This window comes from Mobula birostris, chromosome 15 (genome assembly GCF_030028105.1).
Source record: "Mobula birostris isolate sMobBir1 chromosome 15, sMobBir1.hap1, whole genome shotgun sequence".
Classification (NCBI taxonomy): Eukaryota; Metazoa; Chordata; class Chondrichthyes; order Myliobatiformes; family Myliobatidae; genus Mobula; species Mobula birostris.
The window spans coordinates 51,698,220-51,718,392 of NC_092384.1; the positions used below are offsets into that span (position 1 = coordinate 51,698,220).

A 20,173-nucleotide genomic window follows, 5' to 3' on the forward strand; every position below is an offset into this window, starting at 1 on the left:
AATTATATAAATAAAGAATGCTTAATCAAACAACACATTTACAATATTAGTTAACTATTACTGAATTATTAAATACACTATAGAAACATTTAAAAAGCCAGTAAATCCCAAGGCCATGTCACTAACTTTTCACCAAATGATTGGAATGCTAGCAATTAGCACCCATTGTATGCATTGTCTCTTGAGATCTACATCCAATGATCCAGATCTATCTATTGGAATGCACACCACTTCACACCACCAGTCTTCAGCATCTACAAGAACTATTCCAGACAGAGAAGCTTTGAGTTGTAAAGGACATACCCAAGGACATACTTTGCAACCAGAGACTAAAGTTCATTTTAAAAGCCTTCAGGAGCTTATGATTCAAATATTTGGCTCCAGGGTGGAAATAGTCATTGTCATTTTTTTCAACAAATAAATTCTATCATTATGACACAACTTATCAAGCTGGTAGAACTGTTACTGTCATCACAGCCTTTCACTCTAAATCTCCCCTTACAGGGAGATTGACCTAAAGTGCTTAACACTGTAATCCACATAGAATTCATCCAACTCAGGTCCAGCTCAGGCAAATGGCTTCCTTCTCTTCAAAAATACAACCACACATTTAACAAAGGACATTATAGTCTTTGTTTTATTGTTCAGGAAATTCTTAAAGATCAAAGTAAATTTCTTATTAAAGTACACGTCACTATATACAACCTTGAGATTGATTTTCTTGTAGGCATTCACAGTAAATACACAGAAACACAATAGGATCAATGAAATATTGCACATGACAAGATGGACAAACAACCAACGTGCAAAATACAATCTGCGCAAATACTGTAAAAAATTTTAAAAACAAAATATTAATAGTAAATAAATAAGCAATAAGTATTGAGAACATGAGATGAAGAGTCCTTGAAGGTGAGTCCATAGGTTGTGTTCAGTTCAGTGCTGGATTGAGTGAAGTTATCCCCTCTAATTCAAGAGCCTGATGGTTGAGGTGTGGTAACTGTTCCTCAACCTGGTGGCTCGGATCCTAATGGCAGCAGTGAGAAGAGAGCATGGCCTGGAAGGAGGGGTCCTTGATGATGGATGCTGCTTTCTCGTGACAGTGCTCCATGTAATTGTGCTCAATGGTGGGGAGGGTTTTGCCTGTGATAGACTGAGCTGTATCCAATCACAAACAAGAGAAAATCTGTAGATGCTGGAAATCCCAGCAACACACACAAAATGCTGGAGGAACTCAGCAGGCCAGGAAGCAGCTAGGAAAAGAGTACAGTCGATGTTTTGGGTTGAAACCCTGCCAGCAGGGTTCCTCCAGCATTTTCGTGCGTGGGCTGTATCCTCTACTTTTTGTAGACTTCTGCATTCCAGAGCATTATTGTTTCCACGCCAAGGCTTGATGCATCCAGTCATTACACTCTCCACCACACACCTGTAGAAGTTTGTCAAAGTTTTAGATGACATGCCAAATCTACACTAACTTTTAAGAAAGTGAGAACGTAATTTAATCAAATATAGGAAATAAATTTTACCAGGTTTTGTCCAAAGCACTGTTAAAGCAATGTGAAATATTTAGCTCCTCCTCTCAAGTTGAATCCTATGGTAATGTTTAGAGCTTGTCGTGAACTCCACATAGAAAAGTCAAAGGAGGGTGTTCCCAGAATACTCTGTTGTGCTTTAAGATAATTAGTGTGGAGAGGATCACATTCAGTGTAGTGTGTGAAAATGTTTAAACGTGCATTATATTTGTTGCTGCACATACAGGTGTCCCCTGCTTTTCGAACATTCGCTTTACGAAACCTCACTGTTACAAAAGACCTACATTAGTACCCTGTTTTCGCTTTCAGAAGGTGTTTTCACTGTTACAAAGAAAGGCAGCGCGCGATAAAAGGTAGCATGCACCCCGAGCAGCCACTCTCCCCCGGATTCGGAACAACATTGCTTAAACACGTTGCATTGAGCAGCCGTTAGCAAGATGAGTTCTAAGGTGTCGGAAAAGCCTGAAAGAGCTCGTAAGGGTGTTACACTTAGCGTAAAACTAGACATAATTAAGCGTTTCAATCGTGGTCAACGAAGCAAGGACAAAGTGAGCTTGGCTTGTGGAAGCTGATGAAGATGATGTTGAAGAGGTTTTGGCATCCCATGACCAAGAACTGATAGATGAAGAGCTGATGCAATTGGAAGAGGAAAGGATAACAATCGAAACCGAATGCAGTAGCAAAAGTGAAGTCATCCAGGAACTGAACGTGAAGCAATTGCGTGAGATTTTCGTTGCGATGATAAGGTATGACTTTAATTTTGAAAGGGTACGTAGGTTTAGGGGATATTTGCAGGATGTTTTGAGTTCTTACAAAGAACTGTGTGATAGAAAAATGCTCGAGGCTCAGCAGTCAAGCAAGCCTTCCACATCAGCCACAGCAGATGACGAACCTCGACCTTCGACATCGAGGCGGGCAGTCATAGGAGAAGATGAGCTGCCTGCCCTGATCGACGATGAGATGACACCACCGTGTCCCACCACCCCAACTCTCGGGCCCCGGACAGACACTGTACCAATTTGTGGAGAATGCAGCGGTAGCCAGGAGGCACACAGCACATCTTTAAGAAAAAAGCCAACATAAACATGCTAATTAATTAGGTGCCGCCTAGCACATAATTGTCGGCCCAGATCAGTGCCGAAGCAATCAGCAATCGCCTCTGATCTGCGCCGACATTTACGTGCCGGCAGCACCTAATTAATTAGCATGTTTTTTTTGGCTTTTTTCTTAAAGATGTGCTGTGTGCCTCCCGGCTACTCCTGCGTGCTTCGCGGCAATGTATCAGTCGGTGGCCCGGAGGGTGGGGGCCACTGCACCACCCCAACCTGCGATGACTCAGTCTAACACACCATCATCAGTGTGCTCGATGCCTTCCCAATTCCCGTGATACTACACTGTACATACATTATTTCTACTTTATATAGGCTGTGTATTTTTACGTGTTATTTGGTAGATTTGGCAGTTTCATAGTTTAAAGGTTACTGGAGAGCGCGTTTATGCCAACAGCGCTTGCGTGAGATTTTCGCTACGGAGATCTGTGCAGGCAATCGTTGTAGAGAAGTATTTCTACTTTATATAGGCTGTGTATCTATCATATCATTCCTGCTTTTACTACATGTTACTGTTATTTTAGGTTTTATGTGTTATTTGGCATGATTTGGTAGGTTAGTTTTGGGTCTGCGAACGCTCACAAAATTTTCCCATATAAATAGACGGTAATTGCTTTTTCGCTTTACGATATTTTGGCTTACGAACCGTTTCATAGGAACGCTTTACCTTCGGATGGCGGGGGAAACCTGTACTACCACTCTAAACACTAATCTGATTTCTTTTTCAACTTAGATCCGATCCAATTTCCAAAATATTTACTTTGTTTCAGTCTGTATTTCACTTGGAAATGAGATGCTCTTTCCCATCCAATTACTCAATGGTGCAGCAACCTAGGCAACTATTGTGATCAACTAGAGAGCACGCCATCTGTGTTTCGTTTCCTCCATCTGACAGACAATTTAAATGCTTCCAAGCATTTCATAGATGCTATTACCCAGGCCCACAGAACATTTGCAGCTTTGAATTTCAGAACCAAGTGGTGACTTGTTACAAGCCCGTATGAATTGTCATCCATCTTAAAATGGCTTACAGCTTCTGTTAGATACCCAATGTTTGCTAGCTGTATAATATTTGACAAAAGCAATATAATATCTTCTCCAAAATGAAATTTCTTTATTGAAGCAGAAAATTCTTTCACTCAAATATTAAATATTGAGTAAATTGGGGTTTATCTAGTCCTTGGCATCTGCATCTGGATGGTTTAAATTTATAAGTTAAACCAAGCAGCTCTTTACTGTGCAGGAAAATACTTGCAGAGAATCTGGGCAAATAAATTGGGAAACTATGCTGATATTAAGCAGGAGAGATATAGAGGGAATACCAAAAGCTTGACCAAGGTGTTGGGTCTCACAAGAGGAAAGAGTGTTAAGGTTTTTATGGAAAGCAGATCCAAGGCAACCAAACTAATGGGAAAAAATGGGAATGAAAGAGACTGAAATTGGATGGTGGTGTTGCTGGTGTTGGGGAGCGAAAAATTGTAGTGATGTTGTACACCTCGGTGAAAGGGCTTGAAAATAAGGTTTTAGATGAAAATAGTTTGCAGATGACTCTAAAACAAGTGGTATCATTTTTCACAATTACATGGAGAAGAGGATATCATGAATGACAGCGGCATCTTGATGGGCTGGGGAGGTAAGACGAGAAATGGCAAATGGAATTTAATTCCAATAAGGATGAAGTGTTAAAATGTGGAAAGATAAATCAGGGTCGGACTTTTTAACATTGAATAGAAGGGCCCTGGTACTACTGTAGAACATAGCGATCTTGGAGTACAGGTTCATAGTTCCCTTAAAGTGGTCTCAAGGCACTAAGGAAGGCTTTTAGCATCGCAAACACGAGGAAATCTGCAGATGCTGGAAATTCAAGCAACACACACAAGGTGCTGGTGGAACAGAGCAGGCCAGGCAGCATCTCTAGGAAGAAGTACACTCGACATTTCAGGCCGAGACCCTTCGTCAGGACTAACTGAAAGAAGAGATAGTAAGAGATTTGAAAGTGGGAGGGGGAGGGGGAGATCCGAAATGATAGGAGAAGACAGGAGGGGGAGGGATGGAGCCAAGAGCTGGACAGGTGATTGGCAAAAGGGATACAAGGCTGGAGAAGGGGGAGGATCATGGGACGGGAAGCCTAGGGAGAAAGAAGGGGTGAGGGGAGCACCAGAGGAGGATGGAGAGCAGGCAAGGAGTTATTGTGAGAGGGACAGAGAGAGAAAAAAAGGAAAAAATAAATAAATAAGGGATGGGGTAAGAAGGGGAGGGGGGCATTAATGGAAGTTAGAGAAAGTTATAGAGAAGTTAGAGCTTTTAGCATGCTGGTTTTCATCGGTTAGAATAGTGAATATAGATGTTGGGAGGTTATGTGGCAACACAGACTTTCTGATTAGGGAAATTGGAGCACCTGGTGGAAAGCTATGGATTCACAGGGTCAGGTTTAATATAGTGATATGTTATTAAATTTATTTCATGACATAGGTGGAGGCAGCACATTGCAATGCATAATAATAAAAAAAAGATAAATTACAATAAACATGTATTGCAAAAAGAGTGTGAAAAATAGTACGTTCATGTCCTTTCAGAAATCTGATGAGTAAGAAGCCGTTCTTGAAACATTGAACGTGTGTCTTCTGGCTCATGTACCTCCTCCTTGATGGAAGATGTTCTGACATCGGCTTCCAAGACAGAGATCACAGGGTCACCAGATGCTACAGGGATTCGCACAGGTGTAGCTTTACTCTCCCTTTCAAAGCATGCATAACGAGCATTGAGCTAATTCGGGAATGAAACATCATGGTTATTCATGAAGTTAAGTTCCATTCTGTAGGAAATGATGGCCTTCAAACCTTGCCAGAGCTGATGTGTATCCGATTCTGTCCCTAACCTCATTTGGAATTGTACTTTTGCTCTTAAAATAGCCTTCTGTAGGTTATCTGTCACCTTCTTGTATAGTTCTGGATCACCAGACTTGAATGCCACAGACCTAGCCCTCAACAGACTACGAATCTCCTGGTTCATCCATGGCTTTGGGTTTGGGCACGTCTGGTATGTTCTCCAAGGCATGCACTCATCCACACAGGGTCATAAAGTTGGTGATAAATGGGACATATTCAGATTCAAAGATGAATCCCTGAATATTGTCCAGTGCGCTGACTCAAAGCAGTCCTGAGTGCTTCTCCACTTCCCTTGACCATACCTTCCTGCTCCTCAGCACTGGTGCTGCAGTCTTGAGGCTCTGCCTATATGCTGGGAGTAGAGGTACAGCCAGGTGATCGGACTTTTGAAAGTGTGGGGGTGGGATGGCACAGTAAGCTTTGTTGGTGGTGGTATAATAGTGATCAAGTGTGTTGGCTCCTCAGGTTCCAAAGGTGATATGTTGGTGATATTTGTTCTGAGACTTCTCCAAGCTAGCCTAGCTGAATGTCCCCACAATGATAGGGGAGGCATCAGGGTGGGCTGTTTTATGTCTGCTAATTATGGAGCTCAGCTCCTCTAGTACCTGCCTGATGTTGGCCTGAGCTGGAATGTGCACTACTTCGAGGTTGATGGTGGGAAACTCCCTCGGTAGATAAAAAGGACGAACTTGCTCAGTAAATGTTCCAAGTCAGGTGAGACTGCCACATCTGTGCACCATGATGCATTAATCAAAAAGCATACTCCACCTCTTCTGCCGTTAAAAGTCTGAGCTATCCTGTCTTTGCAGAGAATGGTGAAGACATCGAGCTGTAGTGCTACATCAGAAATGGTGTGATAGCCATGTTTCTGTGAAGCACAATACATAGCAGTCCCTGATGCCCTTCTAATACAGCAATCTTGTTGGAGGTCTTCAATTTTATTTCCCAGAATAGACATGAATGGGAGTCTAAAGCCTTTGTGTTTCAATCGTACCTGTAGAATGGCTCAGCTTCCTCACTTCTGTTTTCTAAAAGGGGAACTGTACTCACGACCTGAGTCTGCAGTCTGGGATCTGTCGATTTTGAGTATTGATAGATTTTTTAAATGTCTTAAAATGATGTTGCTTACTGAAGTACCCATGGCTGTGACTGTGGATTTCAGCTGTAGTCCTGGCCGGGAATATTTGGTGACTCCCATTGAAGCTGCAGCCAAAGACTCACCTCCTTATCTGCGCCATATCGATGACCATCTTATGTAGATTAATCTAACTCATGTGGATTAGTAGATTAATCACCACTTTCAATTTCCCCACCTCCGTGTGAGTGGTAGAATCTGTGGGGGAGGGGGGTCTTGGAGGGCAGGGTTGATGTGAATGTGGGGAGAAGAATCAGGATTAGTTAGGATTCGTGCATTGTATTGGGAGTTGGATGGTCAGCATGAAATTGGTGGGCCGAAGGGCCTGTTTCTGTGACTTATAACGATAACAAGAATTTTAAGTGTGAAGTACAGGACACTAGGTTACAAAGGCTTATAGAAAATCTATTTTATCAGTTTCTCAATAAATTTTTGATACAGTGGTCTGAAGTAATTAACTCCTTTCTAAAAACGCAAACATGAGGAATTCTGCAGATGCTGGAAATTCAAGCAACACACGTCAAAGTTGCTGGTGAACGCAGCAGGCTACGCAGCATCTCTAGGAAGAGGTACAGTCGACATTTCAGGCCGAGACCCTTCGTCAGGACTAACTGAAAGAAGAGCTAGTAAGAGATTTGAAAGTGGGAGGGGGAGGGGGAGATCCAAAATGATAGGAGAAGACAGGAGGGGGAGGGATGGAGCCAAGAGCTGGACAGGTGATTGGCAAAAGGGATATGAGAGGATCATGGGACAGGAGGCCCAGGGATTCCTCCATCTCCGCCGCATCTGCTCTCTGGATGAGGCTTTTCATTCCAGGATGAGGGAGATGTCCTCTTTTTTTAAAGAAAGGGGCTTCCCTTCCTCCACCATCAACTTTGCTCTCAAACGCATCTCCCCCATTTCATGCACATCTGCTCTCACTCCATCCTCCCGCCACCCAACTAGGAATAGGGTTCCCCGGTCCTCACCTACCACCCCACCAGCCTCCGGGTCCAACATATTATTCTCCTTAACTTCCGCCACCTCCAACAGGATCCCACCACTAATCACATCTTTCCCCCTCTCTGCTTTCCGCAGGGATCACTCCCTACGCGACCTCCTTGTTCATTTGTCCCCCCCATCCCACCCCACTGATCTCCCTCCTGGCACTTATCCGTGTAAGCGGAACAAGTGCTACACATGCCCTTACACTTCCTCCCTTACCACCATTCAGGGCCACAGACAGTCCTTCCAGGTGAGGCGACACTTCACCTGTGAGTCGGCTGGGGTGATATACTGCATCCGGTGCTCCCAACATGGCCTTCTATATATCGGCGAGACCCGACGCAGACTGGGAGATCGTTTTACTGAACACCTACGCTCTGTCCGCCAGAGAAAACAGGATCTCCCAGTGGCCACAAATTTTAATACCACATCCCATTCCCATTATGATATGTCTATCCATGGCCTCCTCTACTGTAAAGATGAAGCCACACTCAGGTTGGTGGAACAACATCTTATATTCCGTCTGGGTAGCCTCCAACCTGATGGCATGAACATTGACTTCTCTAACTTCCACTAATGCCCCACCTCCCCCTCGTACCCCACCCGTTATTTATTTATATACACACATTCTTTCTCTTTCTTCTCCTTTTTCTCCTTCTGGCCCTCTCACTATACCCCTTGCCCATCCTCTGGGATCCCCCCCCCTTTCCTTCTCCCTGGGCCTCCTGTCCCGTGATCCTCTCATATCCCCTTTGCCAATCACCTGTCCAGCTCTTGGCTCCATCCCTCCCCCTCCTGTTTTCTCCTATCATTTTGGATCTCCCCCTCCCCCTCCCACTTTCAAACCTCTTACTCACTCTTCCTTCAGTTAGTCTGACGAAGGGTCTCGGCCTGAAACGTCGACTGTACCTCTTCCTAGAGATGCTGCCTGGCCTGCTGCGTTCACCTGCAATTTTGATGTGTGAAACTCCTCCTTTCTATCAGGTTTCAGTGCTTGTGTACATGTGTGGTAAAATCAACAGAACTTAAAGGAAATTGGAGTTACTAGAGTGGTGGATAACAGAAAACAGGCGAGGTGAGTAATAAGCAAGACACACAAAATACTGGAGGGACTCAGCAGGCCAAGCAGCATCTGTGGAGAAGAGTAAACAGTCGACATTTCAGCCTGTATGCTGCCCGGTCTGCTGAGTTCCTCCAGCATTTTGTGTGTGTTGCTTGGATTTCCGGCATCTGCAGATTTTCCCTTGAAGGTGAATATTAATGAATTTCTTATGCTGATATAGAAGTTTTATGATAGTATGAGAGTTTTATCAATATGTGCCCAGAGGCAGCCAAAGTCATGAGATGCAGATAGACAGCCTCAAAAATGAAGAGGAATTGAACAGAGGAAGCCCAACCCGCAGCTTGGATCGAGAGAAGATACTATGCACGTGAACGATCTGCTTCAGCTGAAGGAATGGTCCAGACTGAGCTCAGGCAGTAGCCACCTGCATCATACAACAATCACTGTAATTAAATACATGCAGGCTCTCACTAACAGCCTAGAAGATAAAAAATAGAGGAGAGAAAGATAAAAATGCAACAAACAGTAGGTATTCTAGCAAATGGGAGAAATACAAAGCACAAATCATAGCAAAGCAGACAGTAAATTAAAAAATGGAGTAGGAAAGGAGACTTACAAAATAACACCACAGGTTATAATCCTATTAAGGAGGAGATCATTCATGGTCACCATAATTTGTGCAAGCAAAATAAAAGGAGGAAAACTATGATGGCAGTGAAGAGCGACATACCCCTTGATAAGACTCTTTCCGCATCATGGTGTTAAAGAAAAATTATTGAGATAAGATTTGATGATCATGTACAAGATTAATAACTGGTCAGGATAGGATAAAGAACGAAAAGCTAGTTCTGTTATAATGTGATTTGAGACCAGGGCACATCATTAAAATTCTGTGTGAGAAGTTGAGTGGGAGTGGGATGGGAAGAAAAACCTAAGTTTGTTTACACGAAGTGCAATCATGATCTAGAACTCACTATCTGTTCGGTGATGGAACAGTATCAAAAAGGCTTTTGAAAGGGACTTAGATGTTCAGTTGCAGGAAAGTAATTTCTCAGGCTCTGGGAAAAGAGTGGTGGGATGGGACTGATGGGACTGCTCTAATGAGAACCAGCACTAACTCAGATGGGCCAAATAGAATTGCTTCAGCACAGAAGGACATTCCAGATGCTCCAATTACAATCATCCAGATTCTGGAACTATTGTGCAATTTTCCAGTCTAACAGAAATCATTCCATTATTCAAGAGAGCAGAAAGTGGGAGTCAATAAATGTGTTTGATATCTAATGCTGGAAACTATTAGCTTCTATAATTAGGGAAAAAGTGATTGAACACCTTGAAAAATATAACATCTGTAATGGGCAAGTCATACGTGACAAACCTATTCAAATATTTTGTACAGATCTCCTAAATAGTAAACAGTAGGGACTCAGTGGCCACTTTATTAGGTACACCTGCTTGTTAATGCAAATATCTTAAATCAGCCAATCACATGGCAGCAACTCAATGCATTAAAAACATGCAGTCATGGTCAAAAGTTTCAGTTGTTGTTCAGACCATACAGCAGAATGGGGAAGAAATGTGATCTAAGTGACTTTGACCATAGAATGATTGTTGGCACCATACAGTGTGATTTGAGTGTCTCAGCAAATGCTGATCTTCTGGGATTTTCACAGACAACAGTCTCTAAAGTTTACAGAGAATAGTGTGAAAAAAAAATCCAGTGAGCTGTAGTTCTGTGTGAAAATGCCTTATTAATGAGGGAGGTCAGAGGAGAATGGCCTGACTGACTCAAGCTGGCAGGAAGGCAACAGTAACTCAAATAACAATGCATTACAACAGTGGTGTGCAGAAGAGCATCTCTGATTGCACAGCATGTTAAACCTTGAAGTGGATGGGCTATCACGGCAGAAGACCACGAACATACCATTTTAACACGAAACAATTAATACCGTGCCCACTGAGTGTATATCCCCAGTTGTTATCTACATGGACCTCTAGGAGCTGTTTGATAAGAGTCTCTCAGAAGTGGGCACTGGCAAAATTTGAAGCTCATGAAATTGAAGACAGATATTGACCTTCTCCGGAAATTGGAAGCAAGAAACACAGAGAGATAGACGTTATATCTACAAGTGGAGATACTGCCCAGAATGTGACACGGGGTGTTTCACAAAGATTTAGGGTGGGACCTCAACTACTCAACAAATCTTATAAGGAACTTTGATGATGGTATCCTTGGAAGCAAAGCAGAAGGAACCAATAATGGACATTCTTGGGTCTACTAATTGCTGAAATTATGGAAAATAAAATTAACTGAGAATTTTGGAAGGCAAAAAGTTAGACATAAGTAAGCAAGGAGAAATATGTATCAGTCATGCACACAAGCACCTAGCATTGATTATATCCAGCTGGAATATATAACCATTTTTATTGACATATAATGGCATTATCATTGATAAGTCTCCCATCCTCAACATTATGAGATGTTGGCTTTGACCAGAAACTCATCTGGACCTGTCACATAAACATTATGGCAACAGGAGTAGAGCAGAAGCTGGGTATGCTACAGTGAGTGACTCAAGTCCTGATGCGTCAAAGCCGTCCGCTGCCTACAAGGCAAAAGTCAGGAGCGTGACAGAGAACTCTCTACTTGACTGAATGAGGAAACTCAATTCCATTAATGTTCAAACAACCAATTTAATTGTTCTTCCATCATCACCCTAAACATTCCCTCCACTACTGTTTGTGCTACAATCATCTAAAAATATGCACTAGAGTTATTTAGCCGGGCGACTCCAACAACACTTTCCAAATCTGTTTCTATAATCATAAGCTATAGGGCAGGAGACCATTCAGCCCATTGCACCTGCTCCACCACACAATAAGATCATGTTTGACATTTACCTCTTCACCCCTCTTCTACATTAACACTTTGATGCCCTATATATTCAAAGACATATCCATCTCTGTCCTGAACAAGCTCAAGAATTAAATTGATGCAATGGAGAATTCCAAAGTTTCATTACCATCTGGGGAACAATTTTTTGCTCATCACAATCTTGAATCATTGACCTCTTATTCTGAGATGGCGATCCCATCTGGACCCCACAACCAGGGGAGAGCATTTATTCTGCCAAACTGTAAAATTGTGCATCTTTCAATGAGATTGCCTCAATTTCAACTGAATTCCTAGCCCACAAAATCTAGTCTGTAAGACAGAAATAAAAGCTATCAGTTCCATTCTCCTTGAACTGTCCTTAATTACGATGGCGAGAAAGACAGTCAAGAGAGATGATTGATAAGCGGAAAAGAGAGCGTCGTAGTGATACTATAAACATAGTGATTGAATAGATCGTTCAATTTTCAGCTGAATTGAAGTTTTCTAAGTCCTGGTACAAATGAGAGCAGTTTGTGGGTGATTTTCTTCTATCCTTTCCAGCAGCTGTAGATAATTTACCACTACTTGCAACATGGATATTTTAAAAGTAGAAAGATTTTGGATTTGAATCCAAGAGGAGCAGCATGATAGGAGTTGATGAAAGTGCATTTATTTCCCAAAATTTTCCACTGGAAAATGAATCATTAATACTGCTTATTTTACAAACTGACAATTAAAACCATAAACCATCGATTTTATATACCCTGAGCTTCCAATAACGATCAAGTTACATTTAAAATAAACAGAACAAAAACATTAAAGCATATTTCTTTATAACATTGTAATAAAAATGTCATCTTCAAAATGTCTTAACATCATAAAAGTTCCAACATGTTAAATAAAAGAAAAGGCATACATGAACGTGCCAAGAGAGACACTATGAAATCTTTCAAAACATATTTTATTCTGCTTCCTGCTGTTGAAAGTTTCATCAAAAAGACATCAACAAAATTCAGTGTTGCTTGAAAACAAGTTCTTAAGAAGCTGGATAAGATTTTGTTGGACTTTGCAAGCAGTCCAATGAAATAACTAATTGCATTTCTCAGTGTTTGTACATTGTGTGAATGAGGTCAGCTACCATTCTTCACTGGATGTCCATGGAATGCAACAGAGAGACAGAACATTCAATAGGTTTCAACAGGTGCACTTAATGTCAGAGAAATGTATCCAACATACATCCTGAAATTCTTTTTTTTCCACAAACATCCACAAAAACAGAGGAGTGCCCCAAAAAATGAATGGCAATTAAAACATTAGAACCCCAAAGGCCCCCCAACTCCCCCTCCCACGCACAAGCAGGAGCAAGGCAATGACCCCCACTCCCAACCCCACCAGCAAAAAAGCATCAGCACCCTCCACCGAGCACTCAAGCACGCAGCAAAGCATCAATAAAGACACAGACTTGCAATATCCCAAAAGCTACTTGTTCAGCTCTCTCTCTCTCTCCCCCCAATAAGGGAAAAAGAGATGTCCCCGTTTCACAGCAAGAGGGGAGACATAACAAACAACTCACTGATTTACGATGTTAAAAGTCTGTTGCGTTGCTTTCTCCGCCTGGGTATTGCAAGACTATGGGAAAGCAAGCTAGGAAAGGCAAAGTTCCACTTTTTAAAAATTTTTCTAATTAACTAAAATACTAAAGTTGAAAGTTTTTAATTAATTTCAATTTTTAGATTCATTGTTCAAAAGTTATTATTTGATTACAAATGCCGGCAAAATTCTAAACATTGAAAATATTGACTGCTTGACAGATGGCAAAGCTGGGGGGTATTTTTCCCTGTCGATGCCTTCAAGAGGGGTTTTGTGACTAGGGTTTTTCTGGCCCACTCAGGCTCTTCTATCATTTGGGGCAGGAGGTCCCAACCTTTTTTATTCCATGGACCAATACCATTAAGCAAGTTTGGAACTCCAGATTTAGGGCTTTTCTGCAGACCCTCCCAGGACACCTGGGCTAACAAAACTGTGATTTACCTATTGCTACAATAGATCTACAGCAGATGTGATCTCATTGGCTCTTCACGCGGCCTTAGATAACCTGGACAATGCTAATACTTACGTCAGGCTGCTGTTTATTGACTATAGCTCAGCGTTTAACACAATCATTCCTACAGGTCTAATCAAAAAGCTCCGAAACCTGGGCTTTTGTACCTCCCTGTACAACAGGATCCTGAACTTCCTCACCAGATCATAATCTGTGCGTGCTGGAAATAACATCCCCACCTCAATGATGATCAACGCTGGCGCACCTCAAGGATGTGTGCTTAGCCCACTGTTCTACCCTCTCTACACCCCTGGCTGTGTAGCTAGGCACAGCTCAAATGCCATCTATAAATTTGCTAACAACAGAACTATTGTTGGCAGAATTTCAGTTGGAGATGAGAAGGCTGACAGGAGCAAAGTAAATCAGCTGGTTGAGTGGTTGAGCAGCAACAACCTTGCACTCAATGTCATTAAGCCCAAAGAATTAATTGTGGGCTTCAGAAAGGCTAAGACGAGGGAACACACACCAATCTTCATAGAGAGATCAGAAGTGGAAAGAGTGAGCAACTTAAAGTTCCTGGGAGTGAACAATCTCTGAGGATCTTTCCTGGGCCCAACAAATCGATGCAGATACAAAGAAGGCACAAGAGTGGCTATATTTCATTAGGAGATTTGGTGTGTCACCAAAGACACTTGCAAATTTCTACAGATGTACCATGGAGAGTATTCTAGCTGGCTGCATCACTGTCTGGTAGGAGGGGGGCACTGCACAGGATCAAAATAAACTGCAGAAAGTTTATTTCACTACCACCCTACCATCAGGAAGGAGGTACCAAAGCTTGAAGGCACATACTCAACAATTCAGGAACAGCTTCTTCCCGTCTGAATGGATATTGAACCCGTGAACACTAGCTCACTACTCTTTTCCCTCTTTTTGCACTAGTTATTTAATTTAACACATACATATATACATACATATACCTATACATATATATATATATTGAGCAGAGGTGCTCAATGAAGCAGACCCCCGACACAGCCTCCTCTACTTTAGTGAGACCCATTATAAACTGGGGGATCGCTTCGTCTAGTACCTCCATTACATCCACCAAAAACGGACTTTCCAGTGGCCAAGCATTTTAATTCTGATTCCCATTCCGTCTGGGTCCAAGCTGATGGCAGGAATATCAATTACTCCTTCTGTTAAAAAAAAATTTACCTTCCCCTCCACTCTTCTTCTATTCCCCACTCTGGCCTCTTACATCTTCTCACCTGCCTATCATTACCTCCTGGATCCCCTCCTCCTTCCCTTTCTCCTATGGTCCACTCGCTTCTCCTATCAGATTCCTTCCTCTCCAGCCCTTTATCTTTCCCACCCACTGTATGGCTTCATCTATCACCTTCTAGCTTTCCCAATTCTCCTCCCCCACTTTTTTTACTGGCATCTTCCCCCTTTCCTTTCCAGCCCTGAAGAAAGGACTCGGCCTGAAACATCAACAATATATTTGTTTCCATAGGTGCTGCCAGTCTTGCTGATTTCTTCCAGAATTCTGTGTGCACTGCTCTGGGTTTATTTTGTATGTTAAAACTCCTAAACAATGTTCCTTCTAATTTGTAATGACCAGTGTGCTCAAAAATCTTATGCTGTGCAATTTTTTGCCCAGTGACAACAACATGTACGCATTGAATTTTATATATAGAGGTATTCATTTTAACAGCTAGAAAAACACTGTCAAAAAAAACTCTTGATCTTTTTTGTTCTCATTCATCTGCACTCTCACAAAACATATGTAGCAGGCCTGTAGGAAGTAATGAAGGATCTTCTCTCCAGAGCTTTTGCCCACTGCTCATATGTTGAATGACACTTTACAAAGCCAATCTTCCAAGTATCACTCCACTTCTTCCCACTTGTAAATTCTCCAGCAACTTTTGCATTGCAACAATACATGCCGGTAACACCAGTTTCTATACTGTACATAAATATTTCTCGTGGCTGCACGTTCCTGACCTCATGAGCTTTCGGTTTCTACTATTTCATTAAGCCATTCCGGTTCAAATGAACTAGCAGTTCTTTTGTGCTTCATGCCCTTTGTTTCTCTGGAATTCAGCATAGAGAATCAATAATTTCTTCAATAAAAACAGTATAAATAAGCCAGTTGCAAACTCCACATTGTCAACACCATCTCCATCAGAAACTGGAAAAGAAATGTGATTGTGTACAATGGTGAAATATACTTAACAAGCCAACAAGGTAGAGGGTGACAAACTTTTGTGCACAGTTTAAATTCCTTTGTACACGAGTAGCAAAAGATGTGCGTGTGCCCGCAAACCTTAGAGGGAACATTGCTCCTAAACCCAAAGAAATGCTGCTCCCCATTTGTAATAGTAATTTTCAGTGCTAGACTGTTCATATCACAGAGGTTGAAATAAGTGAACTCACCTTTCCAAGGTGAATTTAATTTGCAATTGAAGTGGAAGTATTGATGGTAAGGCAGGGAGTAGGACCCCACTACAGCAAAATTAGCAAAAGGAAGGTGCATCATCCTCAGTATCCATTTTAAGAAAGCCCAAATTAAATTTAGACAAATGGAACCACTTAGTACAGAAAGGTATAATTTATCAAAATGAAGTACAAAGGAAAAGATCCTAAAGACAGATGATCAAGAGATTCCACAAATATTGGATATCTAGAGACACACACATAAAATGCAGGAGGAACTCAGCAGATCAGGCAGCATCTACGGAGTAGAATAAACAGTCATCATTTCTGGCAGAGACCCTTCGTCAGGACTAGACAGGAAGGAGGAAGAAGCCAGGGCAAAGTGGTTGGAAAGGAAAGGAGTACAAGCTAGCGGTGACAGGTGAAACCAGGTGAGGGGAGAGTTGGTGGGTGGGTGGGGGAAAGAGAGAGATGAAGTAACCTCCCAACTTTTTTTTTTCATCCTTCCTCCCCCTCCCCCCACCCACCTTGTTTCACCTCTTCTGGCTTCCTCCCACTTCTTTTCCAGTCCTTTTGAAGCGTCTTGGACCGAAACATAGACTGTTTTATTTCTCTCATAGATATTGCCTGACATGTTGCGTTCCTCCACATTTTGTGCGTATTGCTAAAGACAGATGAGTTCACAAAGGTGAAAGTTCACGTTGATGCACATAAAGACCATGAACCTGATGTACACTTCCCAAACAATGAAAAGAGAGACACACTTCCAAACAACCCTCTGACACAGAAGAATCAAAACTTGCATTGGGACATGACAGTATTCATTTCTAGAGGAGAACTGTACTTGGCAGTTCAGCATTACCACAAGATTAATAATGTTTAAATCTGTAAAGCAACATAGCCCTCAGGAGCTAGTTGGCATGTTGTCAGAATGTTCATTGTGCGAACTAGATGAAACAGCAGTCTCCTTCAAGTGGGCTTTGATCCATAAAATGATTACTCATTGTGCCACTAAGCAATAATAGTTATGTAATGAGATTCATTGTTAAATAAATCATTTATGATTTCAAGTGGATATACTGTATTAATCACAATTGAAATAGACATGTTTTCTTAATGACCTGAAAAGTCAAGCATAGGATTTAAAAACATAATACCAATATTGAAGCACCAATATAGATCCCTGAAAGAGGAACTACACTACCTGCATTAACACAAGCATAGTCATGCTCTTACAAACTATTTGTGCTACGTTTGTGAAGGTGCATTTCCAAGAAAATGCTTGCTTTAGCAATTATAAGCTAATTTATGGCTAGATCATATAAAACTATATTTCAAAAATATACATCCTTAAAAATTTATTCCATTAAATAAATTTAAAATAAATTAAAAGACAATTGAATGGACAGCTTTTAACTTGAGATTTTAATAACTGCATGAACTTACCATTTGATATCTTAAGGTATGTTTATACTATTATGAAAAACTTCAAAATATTTTGAGCCTTTGATGCCAAGATCAAAATATCATTCCCTTATCAACCCAAACTTGCATCAGATTAATTTCAGTCGCTGGGTAATTTAAACTATAGTTTTACAGCTTCTGGAATTCATCTGTTACCAAATGATGGATAAGCATTTGGATTATAATTTACTTCTAGTCAATGAAAATTCAATTTTATTCTTCTCAAGGACATTCTGAATTTCATGGTATGAGTATTTAAAATTTGATTCAATAAACCACATGATAGCTGATCCCAGAGTTCCTGTAATTTTTCATAACAACAGTAATATGTTAAAATAACAATCAGCACTTACCTCTCACAGTGTGTTCATTGGGACCAAAGAACAGTGGAAGCAGCAACAAATATAACAGGTAAATCAGAGACAAGGCATTGTAACGGAATAGGCAAGCTGAAAATGGAAAATGAAGAATCGTTTGAGATTCAAATTTTTACACATAACTTAAAAAATGCATTTTGCAAATAGAATACAATTCTTGATTTTGTCCCCAAAATTTAACAGTCATTTAACAGGTTGAGAAAATACTTAAGGCAGATGAGGCAATGTCAGATGAGTATTTTCAAGATTCAAGATTCAAGATTCAAAAGATTCAAAATAACTTTATTGTCATTCTAACCATACATCAGCTCTGCAGGGCAGAATGAGACAGCGTTTCTCAGGGGCAGTGCAATCATAACATAACAAACGCAGCACTAAATAATAAACATAACAATAAATAGTAAAACACAACAGCCACATGTCAGTTAAAATCAGTTATAAGTGTCCAGTGCAAGTTAGGAGTGTCCAAAGCAGAGTCAGGTGGAGCAGCTATTTAGCAGTCTGACTACCTGTGGGAGGAAGCTGTTTAGTAGATTCAAAATTCAAAGATTTGAGTAGCCTTCTAGTGCTGCTCCCTCTTTCACTTTTTGCAGAGTTACCAGACATGCGCTAAAATAAATTACCTAGCTCATTCACTCCTCAGCTAAAATATTTTCCAGATAAATGGGAAGAGAAATCTGCCTATTTATGTAATACTAATACCAAACTTCTACACAAGTCTCAGTCACTAGTGGGACTCATCTCTACATATATAGGGGCATGGTAGCCTAGGGGTTAGCACAATGCTTTACAGTACCAGCAACCCCGGTTCTATTCCCACTGATGTCTGTAAGGAGTTTGTACATTCTTCCTGTGACTGTGGGGATTTCCTCTGGATGTTCTGGTTTCCTCCCACAGTCCAAAGATGTACCCGTTGGTAGATTAATTGGTCTTTGTAAATTGTCCCGTAACCTGGGGTTGCTGGGCAGCGCAGCACGAAGAGCTAGAAGGGCCTATTCCACGCTTTATCTGGATAAATAAATAAAAATTCGGTTTCCTCGGAATGTTCTGAGCTTTTTAGGTTTTTCTTTTAGTCATTTTTTTTCTCGATTTGTCTTCAAGAGTTTCATATTCATGATATTATCTATTAATTTTACCTCCATAAAACACCATGCAGCCATTATCTGTGTGGATCCAACTTGAAAACAGTTCCCTTTTAGTACAAAACCATTACAGAGCATAAAGAAATAAATATCAATTTTATGACATTAAATAACTGCCAGAATTTTATGCAGCAGAACAGTCAGAAGAATGCAGAATAACAAAAGGAAGTTTACCTTTACATTACTGCATTGAATAGACAGCTCAAAGGATGAGGCAGGAGTAAAATGCAGTTATATTAGAATATATTCCAAAGCAAATCTAAGTTATGAACTCAAAGAAATCATATAAAATTCCTCCTGGCTTGCTTTGAGATTGTTTAACACACCCCCTTGTATCCAGAAGATAGCTGAGACTGATTTATTTTCTTCTAAATCACAAGATTCAGAACCACAAACTGTTCCAGCTGCTACCATCCAGGAAACGGTACCGCAGCATAAAAGCCAGGACCAACAGGCTCCAGGACGACTCCTTCCACCAGGCCATCAAAATGATTAATTCATGCTGATACAATTGTATTTCTATGTTATATTGACTGTCCTGTTGTCCATACTATTTGTTACAAATTACTATAAATTGCACATTACACATTTAGACGGAGATGTGACGTAAAGATTTTTACTCCTCATGTACATGAAGGATGCAAGTAATAAAGTTAATTCAATTCAGATAGTCTCTCCTTTAATGAACAGAATATACCCATGAATGATGTTTCTCCTCTCCAGTCATTTCATCTAACATGAATGAAGAAGCACCCGAGATTTACTTAATTTATTTTGTATTTAGAATATTCTGAACTTCAGTAACAGAGCAGACTTGGCTGTCAGTTGAGAAAGTCACTGCCATTTTGAGTATTTCTGAAATAAAATATATGCTGACGTTCAGATGGAGGGAATTTTTGCTCATCGAGCACTGATGTGGATAAACACTGTGAGATGCAGTGATAAAATGGGGAAAGTGGAAGCTTGATCAGATTGGGTATCACATGGGACCCGGCATTGTCCATTTTAAAATACAGCGTTAAGGCACCACATGAAGTTGAGATATTTGAGGGTGGAGCGGAGGAGAGGTTTAGGGGAAAAAACATAGATAAATATGATAATGCAGGTTTAGATTGGGCAAAGAG

The 20,173-nt window shown here is 41.0% G+C and overlaps 1 protein-coding gene across 5 annotated transcripts in view; it reads right to left on the minus strand.

The window, feature by feature from the left end:
- The window catches only part of piezo1 (piezo type mechanosensitive ion channel component 1 (Er blood group)), a 311,742-nt gene that overhangs the window by 197,619 nt on the left and 93,950 nt on the right, over window positions 1-20,173 (minus strand). For all 5 annotated transcript variants that reach the window (XM_072279777.1, XM_072279778.1, XM_072279776.1 and 2 more), the window contains exon 2: window positions 17,884-17,979. In XM_072279777.1, coding sequence (XP_072135878.1) covers window positions 17,884-17,979 — 96 coding nt within the window. The remainder of the gene's footprint in view (window positions 1-17,883; window positions 17,980-20,173) is intronic.